The sequence below is a fragment of the Panicum hallii genome, chromosome 1, assembly GCF_002211085.1.
Source record: "Panicum hallii strain FIL2 chromosome 1, PHallii_v3.1, whole genome shotgun sequence".
NCBI classification, from domain to species: Eukaryota; Viridiplantae; Streptophyta; class Magnoliopsida; order Poales; family Poaceae; genus Panicum; species Panicum hallii.
Genome location: NC_038042.1, coordinates 58503357 through 58518652, shown reverse-complemented (window position 1 = coordinate 58518652; position 15296 = coordinate 58503357). Strand labels below are relative to the sequence as shown.

The following is a 15296-nucleotide window of genomic DNA, read 5'->3' as shown; positions in this document are numbered from 1 at the left end:
GAAGAAGTTTGAGCATGTTGCCATTTTCCATTATCAGCTTAGGTGTTTTGTATATGATATCAGAGTTTGAGTTCTCAGTAAGAATTTTGGCCACCCCACAAATAAAATATTAGCATTCGTCTACATATCAAGTTTGAGCGGAATTCAAATAAAAAGTCTGGTGTCCACTCGATTCCATGTCTGAGATCCGGGGAGCCTCTGCATAAGGCCGGTTGGTCATCAACAGTGTTCGACGGAGTTTTTTCTTGGGAAAAAAAACAAGATCAACGAAAGTGGATTTGTTTTTAGAGGGTACATGTGCAATTCCTTCCATGCCTCCAATCTGCAGCTGCGTGACATGACTACATGCAGGATAATCTGGAGTGATGGCCTCTTCTTTCTTTTGATTTTCTTGCCCGTTTTTTTGCTACTTTTCAATTGTATCGTTGCAGTGGTGATGGGACGGTTCTTCATCAGTGTTGCACGGGCTCCGATAGGAAAAATGCATACAAGGAACAGGCTACTTATGTTAATACTGTAGACGACATGAAATATGGTACATGGTGCGTTCACAGATATTATATTTGTGCATCCCTGGTATGTACACGTATGGTGTCTGATATCCATGCATACTTGTAGTTTTCTTGTAGATATAGCTAGACTAGTCAAGATCTCATGTCCCACCTGGATCCTCTAATGCAAATAATTCTACTAAATCCTAGTTTCAAAAACTTTTCTGTTTTATATGTATGTAATTTCCTTCCATGTGTTCTTATATGGTGTTTAGGGCAAGCTGATTAATTCGTATAAAAACAGAGTCTTTGTTTGCGTACTCAATTTATACATATTATTAGGTTAAACCGTTTATTAAAATTATTACTGTTTATACATTCCTAATATTAAACTAAGTTGGAACGACAAATAGATACAGAACCAACAATACTGGTTGTATCTAATGAACTAAATGAGAAGCAAGTTAGTGCTTAATTGCTCATGTTTGTTTTGACTTAGGTAGTAAGTCATATATGCATGGAGAATCAAAGCAGATTAAGGTGACTATTTTTTATAAAAAACTGAGCACACCTAGCTGGTGCTGCAGCATGCTCAATAATACTACACTCCTGGTTTGGCTAGCTAGAATAATGTTGCAGAAACTAGTCGAATAATTAGATTAAACCCCCAAAAAACAGGTCAGTTTAAAACCGCGCCAGCACTTATACATTCATGCATTTATAAGAAAATGGTAAAATTTGAACGCACACTAGACCATTCTAGAGAGAGAGGGAGGGAGAGGGGGGGAGAGGGAGAGGGAGGGAGGGAGGGAGGGAGAGAGAGAGAGAGAGAGGGGTCCCTTGTCGGGAGAAAGAGGGATTGGAATTTGTTTGGAGCGGAGGGAGGGAGGAGGACGACAGTGACAAGTGAAAGTAAGTTGCATGTGGTAAATACACTGCTTTTCGGAATCGACACAGCGTAGGGTACAGTGCACTAGTACTTTGCCACGCAGCCTATGAGCACATACTATTAGATCCTAGATCTGGCCTCTCTCTGCACCGGCCAAACCCTAATTTCTGTTTCCTGCACAGATCTGCTCCGCTTGCTCGTACGTATAGTACACGGCAACTCATCAGCTAATTCGAATTACATTTACAAACCAATCCTACCATGATGTACATATCTATATCTATTTCTAAAGCACGCAACATTTCCATCTAAATTTTTAGTTGATCCGCCTTGTGTCTTTGATAGGTAGGACTTAGCCCATCCGGTATGCGAGTCGGACCAACCCTCCGTCCATGACTCGATTACGTAAATCTTACAAATTAATGTACGAGCAACTATATGTATCCAATACTTACACCAACTTTGTCCGTAGCAACACGCATGCATATTTGCCTAGTATAATACAAAAGCTAGCTAAAATTTCATTATTTGTGAGGGCAAATTTGAATGATATAGCTGTATTCTTTATGGGACAGAAAAAAAGTATACGTATGTTTTTTTCCAACAGAGCATATATATATACTAATACCTAGAATTATTTCATTTTACCACCAGTAGGATTCTATGAATTACACTAGGGATAAAATACCGAATGAAGGAGAACAAATATTATATCCTTATTGACCACTCGAATAACTAAATAACGGCCAGAAGGATCAGATACCTTGCACACTGTTGAATCGATTAACATAACTATATAAGAACAAACATGATTCATTGTCATGTTTTTTTTCCCTCTTATTGGATCAGCACGCAACATGCATGGGACGCCTTAGGTACAGTAGCATTAATTGGTCCTATATGATCAAACAGATTATATGATCCGTCCTCATTCAGATTTATATATAGTAACTATATTATACTAGAAATAGTGTTTAAAATCACCCCTAGAAGACTGCGACAAGTCAACAGCGTCGAGTATTTATCCAGAGGTACGTAGTGGCCCATCAAGAGCTAGAGACACTTGTGAAGCAAGAATTAACGCCCATGGATGATACGCGTTTCACCTTTTGAACAAGCAGAAGGAGAAAAGTAAATATGGAAAAGTAAAGTAAAACTGAAGTAAGAATGATTGCTTATGATGTATATCAATCAGAACCGAAGTGTACTCGAGCGTGCCGCAGCCATCCCTGACTAGTTCTAGTCAAGATAAGTAGTCGAAATAGCAGCGGCATGTCGATGTTGCGATGTTGCGGCGCGAGCTAAAATCAAGCCAAGTAGTCAAGATCGTTGGGGTTTTGGTCAAATCAGAGATTTGAATCTCGTCGAGATCTTCGACGAGGTCGTCGATGATCAGGCGAAAGTTGATCCACATGCCTTGGACCTATCGTGGTTGCGAGGTGATTATGGAAATTTCTACGTCTTCAGTAGCGTACACCCAGGAGCCGAAGACGAAAATTGTGCCTTCTTCCAGCGCGACGATGAGGTTGAACGATGCCATCGAGTTCACCAGGGGATCTTCGATGAACACCCCTACCTGGCACGAGGGGATCTTCGATGAACACCCCTACCTGACACGCCAGCTGTCGGTGTTTTACCGCTAAGCCTATTGAGAAATATCCGAGGTAATAGGTTTGTAGGCAGGGTGTCGCCGAGATCAGAAACTCGAAGGCGAAAGCAACACAAGGTTTAGACAGGTTCGGGCTGCGAATTGCGTAATACGCTACGTTTTATATGGTGGTTTGTATTGTCTTGGATTGGTTATTGATATGTGTATTTGGAGGGGTCCCTGCCCGCCTTGTATACTTTGGGGGATAGGGTTACAGGCATTCTAGTCCGGTACGAGCTTAAGAGTCCTACCCGAATACTATTTGAGAACTTTTTCTTCTGTACCGACTAGTTCTACTCGAATCCGGATATAAGGTATTGGACATGCTCCATCCCTTATTCTAGAATTATCTATACTATGTAAACAGTTCCGTACTTCTGGGTCTGACATACTCCATTCCAAATTATTTTTCACTTTAGTATTTCCTAAAACAAACATCTCTAACTTTGACAAAGCTTATAAAAAATATGTAATTTTTCATGATACCAACAATATACATTTCGTGGTGGATTTAATAAAATTAATTTGATGTTGGTATTTTTTCTATAAACTTGGTTAAAATTAAATAAGTTTAATTTAAAACAGAATTAAAGTATCAAGTAATTAGGAATGGAGCGGAGTAGTAGTAGCAAGGTCGTTTTCAGGGTGCCAGTCCTAATAATTTGATATGACTGGAAAAAGGTAAGTGAAACAAAGCGGTGTTAATTAATTTCCTCCCTCTAGCTCTAGCTGACCTTTTCAATTTGCTTGAGAGATGAGACGAGGTGAGATGGATGGATGATATTCCCTATCTTGAACGTGCGTGGGAGGAGGATGGAGCGATCAGGAGTACTGTTGCTGCGCGGGGCCCTGCGAGATGCTCGGATGATATAGCACGTCCACGACACATCCTAATCGGTCAAAAAGCCCGGCCTGCAGCCAAGCCCGCCCAGGCTCGACATCTCGCTATCATGCATCTTACCAAGCTCCATGCTCCATGCTCGGAGAGAGAGATCTAGAGAGAGAGAGAGAGATCTTGCACGTACGACGATCGGTCTAGAAAGAAAGGAAAATAAAGGAGCGAGCAAGCAAGCAACAAGCTAAGCTTAGATGAGATGCATGCATGCATATGATGGGCAACGTCCTTTGTTCCAAGCAGCAGCTGCCTCTCGGCTTCCTTCCTTTATTTCTTTTCAAAATCCACCTGCTGCGGCATGCGCGGCAGCAAGTTAGGTCCATACGTACGTGCATATTCCGCATGCGTCATCAGATTTATTTATGCACTACATACTACCTTTTTTGACAGTTTGATGCATACACATGTACTTGCTCAACTGCTCTCCCATGCACACTGCTGGCATGGCGCTAGTAGCTATAGCTAACTATACTGCACACAGTAACAATAGTGTACATACACTTGCAATTACCTGAAATCTAGCTACAAAATCTAGCCATATATATTAGCTAGCTTGCTAGGAAAGGAACACATGCATCCATGATGGGTACCTTTCTAGTGGTTCACAAGTCAAGTAGCAGTGACGGCCAGTTGGAAGATGCATGAGCTAGAATCCTGGTCCCTAGCTAGCCAGAGAGCTAATAGCATATGATGCTCCATTTTTAAATATGTTTCATGTAAGAACATATATACTTATATTTATATATATAGTACCATCTATCCCATCTGAACAGTATAGTACCACACGTTCCTGTACGTACGTGTGGTCTCAACAAGATCAGAGTCATCTCAAGTGTAAGTGCCTAGCCGTGGGGCTTATATGTATATGCTAGAAAGATAAGGTATGGCCGTTGCGTACGTAATTAAACACACTGTTGATCTTCAGCTGGCCTTCCATCGTGCACATACACCTAGCTACCGGCTAGGTATATATCGCTCTCTATCTGCACGTACGTGTCCGTGATATGAGCTAGTAGTGATGACGGACCCTCAGCTCATCGATGTGTGTACAATCGAGATGGATAAATTTGCACGCATGCAGCAGCACTCTGACTGAACTTGCTTAATTAGTAGGTAGCTATGGCTTGACGTAATCACCAAAGTCCGTATCACCACTTTAAATGGAAAAATATATTCCTCGCACGCGCACTGTGCTTCTTCCTCGCGGAGCTTCGGCGGCCAGACTTCAGGAGGGTGGGGTTGCCAGGGCGCCGGTGGTTGCTAGCGGCCTTAGAAGAGGGGGGAAGGGGTGGAAGGAAAGACCGGCAGCGGTGGCCCGCGGGTTGCGGAGCGGCGGCGGTCGGACCGGAGGCCGCGGCTTGACAACCAGTGGGCCAGGAACCGAGCAGGGGAGCTCGGATCGGAAGTGATTAGCGGCGGCGGTGGAGGGCGGAGGTGGAGGCGCCGGAGCCGGGGGAGGCGGGGGAAGACGGAGGAGCAGGGACTAAAATTAAATGTGATAGAAACAGTGCAAATCATTTAATGTGATGAATAGATGTCCCCTTTAAATCTCTCTAATAATAATAGATTATCTATGCCAGAAAAAAGAGCGCTCTCAGCTGAACCAGCAACTTGGATGCAACGGAACAACATGTAAATACACACACACTCTCTCTCTGCGAGGTATGACTCCATCATCATCGCTAAAGTTACTCCCTCCATCCTAGTTATTTTAATTTTTCTAAATTTGTAGGTTTTGCTAAGAACCTAGATATAAATATATACGTAGATATATAGATTTTTGATCGAAGCAAGCCCGTCCTTATCTTCAGGATGCATGCAGTATTGCAGTTTAAAATAACTCTAAATCCATCTACCATGGTTGGAATATATATAGTTGGAACGAATCCAGCCGTGGATCGAGTCGGTGGCGTCGCCATGGATGGTTGCATTGGTTGGTGGTGTTGGTGGGTACGCGCGCGCGAGAAGAGAAGAGAGACAAGAAAAAAAGGGTTGGGGATGGCCGGATGGTGGATGAGCAATAATAATATGTGGCCGGGCGGGCGGGCGGCAGCAGTAGTCCTGGCTCCTCCGATCCTGATGGAGTGCAGAGGTCCAAGGCCGGACAAGCAAATGGATGGAGGACGGTGAGCAGTGGAGTTTGGCGAGCCATAGAATGTCTGTCCAAATAAAGGAAGGCAGCTAAAGTGAGAGCTTCAGGACGCCACTGTTCACTAAAGCAGGGAGACCCGCTCATCGATCGATCGATCGCTCTAGCCTCTAGGAGAGAGAGAAGAGAGAGAGAGGAGGGGGGGGTGATAGATGTGTATGGGCAAGCCAAGCCAGTACACTCGGCCATTAGCTAGCTAGGATGGAATCGCTCTGGCTGGGTGGGTGGCCAAGTGGCCATCCATGGCCCTCGTGCATACGGCCGGCGTCTGCACCTGCATCCGCATCCGCATCTGCATGCATGCATATGAATGCTGGCAGGTGGTAGTACTGGAGTTAGCTGCTGCCGCCGCGTACATGCATGGCCGGCCGGCCGGCCGTCGGCTAGCTGCCACAGCCCACAGCGGCCCACAGCGCGCGCATTGGGATCACCTATTAGCTGACACTGCACGACGGTGTACTATTCTTACAGCCCCGGCGCCGGCGTACCACCACCCTCTAGCTCCCCTCCCTTCCAACCTCCTGACCTTGCACCGTGCACCACACCACAGCATTATGATGCGCGCCGCTAGCTGTCCCGTCTCGTGAGTTGTGTGTGGGTACGTAGTAGTACATTGCAGCATTGCATTGCACACATTTACTGATCATCGAGCAGCACAGCACAGCAGCTCGTCGGGCAACAGTTTATGCTCTGACTGCTTTGACCGCCTGCATATACGCTGCCCTCCTCGTCATCTACACGGTCCTACGTGGCAGCTGATCAGCGCCAGGGCTAGGCTAGGGCAGGTATATAGCTGCACACTACTATTCGTTGCCGGTCGGCCCGTGGGACGCAATGCAAGCACTGCACAGCACGTTACAGTCGTGCACGGCGACCTACGTACCCTAGCTAGCCTAGCTAGCTTAGGCGCCGATAGATGCATAGGCCCTACTGTATGGGCACAGGAACAGGATGCACACCCATCGATCAGCTATAGCTGCGTGCTCTGTTGAAGCATTGCAACAGCGTCATCGATCTGGTTCATCAGATTCTGATTCCCACGGCGGGCGGCGACTATGACCATGCATGCAGGCAGGTAGAGTGAGGAGGTCTGAGGTGGACGGATCATCGCACGCACAGCAGGATGCATGCGATGCGATGCGTGTACATATATGGGCCGGTCAAAAGGTCGCGGTTTGGTCGTGACCATGATCGATCACATATCATGCATGACCATGCACCAACAGAGCTACAGCTACAGCCTACACATTTCTTGCTGGGCCGCCATCACAGTCACGGGGACGTGGTACGGTGCCGGGAACGTGTTCCTCGTATCCGGAAACGTCGTTTCTCGTACTAGGAATCGTACTAGGAATGCAGATACATTTTCATCCTAATAGTATTAAAATCACTCTTAAACAACGTACCACGTTCCACGTTCCCCGATCCATCAATTCGTCATTGTGGCCGCCATTGCGGAGCTACATTCTACTACCACAGATTACACGTGTTAGTCGCCGGGTGAGATCGATCGATCAGTAAGAACGGGCCGGGGTCCCGGCGGGGTTACAGTGTGCGCCGCTAATCATACAGCCGCGCGCGCAGGGCGAGATCAAATAATAGATCACCGGCGGCACGGCGGGGAGCGAGATGGCCGGCCTGCGCCCGGCATGCCGCTCTCGCTCTAGGTCGCGGGCATCGATCGATCGACCGGCTGTAGCCGGCGCTGTGCGGAGAGCGGCAGCGGTGCCCCACCGGCGATACGGCGGGCCAAAAGGCGGCAGCGGGGATCCGGCCGGGCGCTCAGCCCCAGTTGGTCACATCGGTCACATGCTCGCCGCCTGCCAGTGCCGGCCGGCCGGCCGTGGAGCAGCGACCCAGCTTGATGCGCGCCCCTGGCCTGGCAGCTGCTATTCATGCGCTACTATGCCTTCCTGCATACAGTTATTATATATGCCATCCATCATCCATGGATGGATGTGGTAACTAGTGCATGGCGCACGCACATAATGGCGCGCGGTGGCGCCAATGCAACAGCCGGAATCTTGACGATGACCTAGCTAGCTTAGCGAGCGAGCTCTCGCCAAACCAACAGTAGTACGACATGGCCGCGATTAAAGCTAGGCAGCTAATAGCCCTTGCATGGTACGTACTACAGCGCAGTAAGACACACATATATATATGCATGTAGTAACTATAGTGCCGCCGGTCACTACTCACTAGTATTAGTTACTACTAGTTGCAGTACGCACATGCCAACAACACATATGGCCTGCAAGCCTGCATGAATGAATAAAAAGAGAACAGCACGTGACCATATAGCTAGCTAGTGTTCATAATGTCATTGTTGTCATGCATCATGCTGTGTGCGAGGCTAGCTGCTGCTCGGGCATGCATGCATATGGTCCATGCCTGCATGTCATAGGCAGGCCACCACCGCCAGGCACCAGGGCGCGTGATGGGGACTAGACGACCGCGCCTTCAGTTCCCGGCTTCCCGGCTGCCTGCCTGCTGCCTGCACGCGACGACGACGGCGACGACGACTAGGGCACCGGCGATCGAGCGGCCTCGTGCACGCACTAGCGCATGCGGCGCAGGCCTAGGGTTGCCCTACCCCGGCGCCGCAACAGTATCGGCGCGCGGCCGGCCCGCCGCCCGCGCCCAGCCTACACTACACCCCTCGCGGCTCCACTTGAAGATGCCATGGATGCATGGACCGGCCGTCGATTTATCCGGCCGGCCTCGAGGATTTTGTGCGTGCAGTGTAGCTAGTCCAGTAGGTAGGAGGGAGGATCAGATCAGGGAAAAGCAAAAGGAGAAACCCATGCATAAAGGACCCTGTGTGCAAGTATGTGGCCTACTGCATGCCAACAGGACGAGATTGCGGCAGCTGCTGCATTGCTGCCCCTAACTTTCTCTTTCTCCTCCTCTCTTTTTTTCTTTCCTTACGGCACTGCCATCTGCCCATGCGATGTTTTTGAAAGGTACTAGTACTAGCTGGCTGGAACTCGCTTGCAGTACAATGACAATAACTGCGGCCGTATCGGAATGGGTCAGCTTTAATCAGGAGGGGTTTTCCTTCGCAAATATGCGGCCCAGGCCCAGAGACAAGGGGCAGAGAGGCGGCCAACTAACCGTCCAATCACTCCGGATCTGACGGCTACCAGAAATCAAACCATATGCAGCAGCAGCAGCGGCAGACTGAGCGCCCCTAGCGTGTGCGTGTGTACGTGTGCGCCGGCGTGGATCACCAAAGCACATGCCGCCCCTGATTACCACAAGGAAGAACAGAAGCGAAGCAATGATGCGGCCGCCTCTGAACAAACCCATGCGTCATTCTCCCTCTTTCATGAACAAAACCTGCATCCACAGTGGCGGTCGATAACAGAAACCAATAATTGCCAGCCTTTCTGTATCTGAACATATAAACAAGAAGAAAAATCAATACTTGTTCACGGGTATGATATGATATATTGATATGATAAAGTTGCAACACCATCTTATATTAAGGGGGAAAAAAACAAAGGGTGCAAGCAAATGTCAACATCTATTTCGAAAGAGTTGACAGTACGGTGTTCAACTGCGTCAACACCCAGGTAAAAACCACAATGTTTCAGAACTATATCAGCAACACCAGACCAATCCAGTCTTACCCGGCCGATGTTTAAATGGACCGTCGTAGGTCAACTCTTGGAGGGGGGAAAATGGCCAAAAAAAAAAACACCTAGAATGGAATAGTGCATTAGTACAGAAACAAATGTCTCAGCTACCTCACTCCACTCAGCACAGAATTCAGCTAATTGACTAACAAACTAGGTGTACAAAAGGAGCCAGCATAAGCTTAGCACAGACCAGAACAAAGTTAGCCCTGCTCGATCATTTACAATTTCTATGGGACTGAAAGATAGTGCATATGCCCAGGACAGGTTGAAGCCAAACGGGCGCAAACAGAAGCTGCCACCTACTTATCAAGCCACGCCACTCAGGATTTCAACCAACTCAGTTTTCTTCATCTTTGAATAACCCCTGATTCCTCGAGACTTTGCAAGTTCCCGCAATTCTGCAACCTTCAAAGAGCTTAGATCAGAGCTTTCTGCGGCACTGTCGTGCGATTCATCAGTATCTGTAACATCAGCAATTTCCAAAGAAGGTTCGGGATACTCATTTAATTCCTCAGTATCAGATTCATCATCTGAAAGAGCATCAAAGTCATCCAGAGAAATATTTTCTGGTTGTATTACAGAATCAGGTTCATATGGAGAAACTGAGTTAGGCTCATCTGCAGCAGTCCTCTCACCGAGAGCTGTCTTAGCTTTTTCTACAGCATCAGCAACATTATTGGCAATAGACTTGCGATCAGCTTCTGCCTCTGCCTCTGCATCTGCATCTGCATCTGCATTGATAACAGGCTGGAATTTCACTCCAGGAACAGGAGATCTTCGCCTGAAATTTGAAGCTGGCCTTTTGAAGGGAGCTGGAGGAGGCTTCTTCTGCTCTTCCTGGGTGTCACCTTTTGTGCCAGAGATGGTTGAGCTTTGTCTATTTCCTGAATCATTGCTTCGCCTCGTCAGATCAAAATTCTGTTCTTTGTCATCACTGCTCTTCCTTCTTTGGTCCACAGAGTGCTTCCTAAGCAACTTAAGAAGGGAATCAACGCTGCCCCTCTCACCCTGTACTTTTGCAGGTTCGGGCTTCTTGTCTTCCCTGCTTTTTCCTCTAGCTCGTAGTTGTGCTTGAACCCTTTTAAATAGCTCCACAATCTCCTTCTCTCTTTCCCCTGGAGCTGATGTGGCTTGAGGACGAGAATTGCTTGCCAATGAGATTGGTGGTCCATTTTTGGAGAACATGATATCACTATCAAATTCATCAATGTTTTCAGAATCATCTTTATCCTGGTATGGCTTGCCTTTTCCTCTGGAAGACCCCCCTCTTTGTTGTCGGGATATATCCGAATTTCTTGGCCTATGGTTGTTGGGGCTCGCATTACATACCAAAGACACCCTCATTGGCCCCAACATAGGTGATGTGCCCATGAAACAAGCTCCTGGAGGGACTCTGCAATCTCCATGATGTACAGGTAAGGTTCCTCTGCCTGAGACCCCTGGCCAGCAAAAACACTGTATATTAGTTATTGCTTTAGAAGAAACTCGTGAATTAGGAGGAACAGGCAGCTTAAAATGGAACTGTCAGCATTAATTTCTGCAGTACATGAAATACAAAATAGATAACAAAATAAACCGAGATTGCACGACTAAAAAAGCTCGACCACAGGAAGACTCCCCCGGGCTTTGAACTCAGGTTGGGATTGGAGCTTCAAAGACTCCCGGAGTTCAATGCTCTAACCATCTTGGTAAAAATATCATATCAATGTTGGTATGCGCAGAGACCACTTGAATGACACATAAAAACTTAAAGAAGTTAAGAAGTTTTTAAGGAAAGATAAAGGCCACCGGACGGAGAACAAAATGAACTATTAGTAGTGTCCATAAGAAAAACAAAGTGTAACAGGCCCACATTCACCTTTAGTCTAGAATGAAAGTCAGGTCTTTGTGTATAGCTCGATATGAAAACATGATAACATGCTTAAAGAGTATGTGCTATTAATGTGCCTCTCTGTACATCTGCAAGGTACGTACAGTGCTACATCACAAGTGGAGGTGGACAGCATACAGTAAAGAGTAGGTCTGTGCATTTTTATGAATCAGCTAACGAACTGTCCTAATTAAAGCCGAACAACGCAAAAGAGGGAGGTGTTTACACCATGTGTACGGAAAAGATGAAATGCCTGCACTGGACGACAATACCAATAAATAGCAACCAACAGTAAGTCTAATGTAAGTTAAACTTGGGAAATAAATGCAAAACCATTTTGAACATGAAGGGTATCGATCTGGCAGTCACCTAACGTACTATTTAGAAGAAAAAAACTGATAATTTAGCCAATATGTGCATCCAGCTAGCTAAGAAACTGCAAGGCATCTACATAAGATAGATTCACTGATAAAGTAGATAGTCATTCCTTGAAAAGCTGTGGACTAAGCATGAAGCGCATGCACCATCGATCTGTGTATATGCAATCCTGTTCATGGCGTCTAAATCCCTGATCAATTTAACATATAATTGGCTGTTGCACTTAAACAAAGACAGCAAGGTGGAATAGACTTTTGAGTTCACCAGGCAAGATTGGCACATACACCAGACAACAAACTGCTAATTTGAATGAGAAGGTACTTGAAGACCTATTATAGTTGGGGAAATCTCTACCCAGTTTCTTAGTTGATGAGGCTGGCAGTGTTACACTGCAATGGAGTAGGCCTCATTTCTATAATTTGTCCATTGTACAGCCATCAGGAACAAAACTAATTTGGCCTTATTTGCTGGTGGAATTGGCTCGTTCCAACAGTTGTATTCTCCACATAACCCCCGCTTCCCCTTGTTACTAACTTGGATAGGATTAGGTTTCCGTTTCCTTTCACGATTCACCATTCTCACACGGTGCGATCTGGAGAACCAAGCACGTAGGAACCCACACCACATAGCAAACAGTCTCTACTATTAGGCTGCCCCCGTATGGCTCGCATTGCGCCCCTCCGTCGCGACAGGGGCGCGCGCTGCGCGGCGGGGGCATTTACTTCGGCCGCACAGGGCAGCAGGACAAACGCGTCCAACCACCAGGCGAGGGGGATTGGCGCCGCGGGGTGGCGGTGGAACGAAACCCTATCTGTTGGAATTGGAGGCGCCGCGCCGCGCACGCGTGGAGCCGTGGCCCGTGGGCTAGCGGCACGAGAGGGCGGGGGGGAGGGGGGCGGGTAGCGTACCGCGGTGGTGGAGGAGGGTAGGGGCCGCGGCGGACATTCCTTCGTGGGGGTGGCCGCCCGGAGCGTCCCAGCCGGCGGCAGCGGCGGTGGTGAAGCGGCGCCCTGGCTTGGGGCAGAGCGATTTGGTGGTGACAGCTGATAAGCGGGAGAGAGAGAGAGAGAGACTGAGCGAGTGGAGTAGAGTTTGGGGATTTTGCCGAGGGTTTTGGCCCGCGCGCCGCCGGTCGGAGGAGTCGCTCCACACGCCCAGGCGGGGCGGGGGACGTGGGCCGGCTCGTCGTCCGTGCGCCCGACCGCTGCTTGCTGCTGCTGAAAAGATGCATCATCATCCGGCACGGCAGGGCGGATGGGCCGCGAGGAGTGGGTTGGTTTAGGACGGCGGAGGACAAGCAGAAAAGCCCAAAGCTGATTCGGTTTGGGCCGCCATTTCTATTCTATTTTAAAAAGGGGTTAAAAAATTAAATTCTAAAAGGGGTGCCGTTTTCGAAATTTTAGAAAAATGGGTGCCTCCCGCCCGATCAACGGGCAGGAGGCGTGGGGCCAGAGACCTCCCGTATATCCAACGGGCGGGAGGTCTCAAAATTTTTCCCAGACCACTCCCGAGGGTTTCTTCGCGAATAAATTTTTTTTCTTATTTGCGAAGAGACCCCTGACGCGGCTGCGGCAGCATCTCGCCCGTCCAACGGGCGGGACGTTCCCCCACCACTATATAAGCCCCCACCTACCCCCAAATTCCCATATTATTCAGCAAAAATCAAGAAAAAAAGAAAGGGAGGAGAGGAAGAGATGAGAGAAAGCGGAAAAACCCTGTTCACACGTCGATTTGGAGGTATATTCTCGTTCTAGTCGTATAATTACTTGAAAATAACTATAATCTAGAAAATATTTCTTAGGGTAGTTATATTTTGAATAGTTTTTAGTATTTTCAATTATTTTTAGGAATATTTGTTAGGGTAGTTATATTTTGAATAGTTTTTAGTATTTTCAATAGTTTTTAGAAATATTTCTTAGGGTAGTTATATTTTGAATAGTTTTTAGGAATATTAGTTATATTTTGAATAGTTTTTAGTATTTTCAATAGTTTTTACAAATATTTCTTAGGGTAGTTATATTTTGAATAGTTTTTAGGAATATTTCTTAGGGTAGTTATATTTTGAATAGTTTTTAGTATTTTCAATAGTTTTTAGAAATATTTCTTAGCGTAGTTATATTTTAAATAGTTTTTAGTATTTTCAATAGTTTTTAGAAATATTTCTTAGGTTAGTTATATTTTGAATAGTTTTTAGTATTTTGAATAGTTTTTAGATATATTTCTTAGGGTAGTTATATTTTGAATAGTTTTTAGTATTTTCAATTGTTTGTAGGAATATTTATTAGGGTAGTTATATTTTGAATAATTTTTAGTATTTTTAATAGTTTTTAGAAATATTTCTTAGGGTAGTTATATTTTTCATGCAGATATGGCGCGGACACCGGAGCTCCTTGACGCGACCACCAACGAACGGACGACACAGGTCGTACCTGGCAGCGGTGGAGGGGCAGTAGCTTCACGAGTTACGCCCTCGTGTAGCAAAAGAGTTGTTGCACCTGGACGATCGCTGGCTTGACATGTGATACTTTGTATTTTATTACGGAATGAATGTATTACTTGTACGACAATTGTAACCACAATGCAAAATATACAGGTTACGTGAAGCTGGTTTGCTGCCACTCGCACGTATGCTTCAGGCTGGCGACGGCCAAGATGGTGGCGCCAAGAAGCGGATGCGGCTGGACCGCTCTCTACTTGCGGCGTTGGCGGACAGGTGGCGTCCGGAGACGCACACGTTCCACTTGCCGTGCGGGGAGATGGCCCCCACGTTGCAGGACGTGTCGTACCTGCTCGGGCTTCCCACGCTGCCTGGAGACATATCTGTTGTGGTTGTTCGGCTGGACTCTTTTCTGCAAGTCTAGCGGCAATTATGTGGACAAGGTTCTCATCCAGTACGCGCACGCGATTGCGGATGCGGAGCCGGACCAGGTACCTGGGTGGAGCTGGGGATCGGCAGTGCTTGCTGCCACGTACCGAGGCCTTTGCCAGGCCTGTTTCAAGACAGAGAGGACCACCGTCATCACAGGCTGTCCACTTCTGCTGAAGCTATGGTCGTACGAGCGATTCGCCATAGCACGCCCCCTAATCAGCGAGGAGCCTTATCCGCCTAAGATGTATGGGCTGTGGCACGAGGATAGCCCCACGATGGGTTCGCTTTGGACCGATCGACGGGTAAGCTCTTTAATTTACTGTTGTACATTTCTGTACGTGCAAAGTACCGACGCAGTTGTGTAATTTTGCAGATGAGCTGGGCACATCGGCAGGTCCGAAAAGCATACCCGCAGTTCGTGTCCGAATTTGATCGGATGCGGCCACAGGATGTCATCTGGACCCCG

General features: G+C 47.1%; 1 protein-coding gene across 1 annotated transcript; it reads right to left on the bottom strand.

Annotated features, from left to right (window-relative positions):
- Positions 1-9756: 9756 nt before the first annotated feature.
- LOC112877688 (SAP-like protein BP-73) lies at positions 9757-13068 on the bottom strand. Its single transcript, XM_025942048.1, has 2 exons — positions 12870-13068; positions 9757-11152 (listed from the first exon to the last, which is right to left on the bottom strand). Exons 1-2 carry the CDS (start codon positions 12904-12906, stop codon positions 10020-10022), a joined length of 1170 nt encoding a protein of 389 aa, XP_025797833.1. The 5' UTR covers positions 12907-13068; the 3' UTR covers positions 9757-10019.
- Positions 13069-15296: the final 2228 nt, after the last annotated feature.

Coding starts and splice junctions, on each gene's coding strand:
- LOC112877688 (XM_025942048.1), bottom strand. CDS start 12,906: ATGTCCGCCGCGGCCCCTACCCTCCTCCACCACCGCG. Junction 11,153..12,869: donor TACCCTCCTCCACCACCGCG/GTACGCTACCCG, acceptor TTTGCTGGCCAG/GGGTCTCAGGCAGAGGAACC.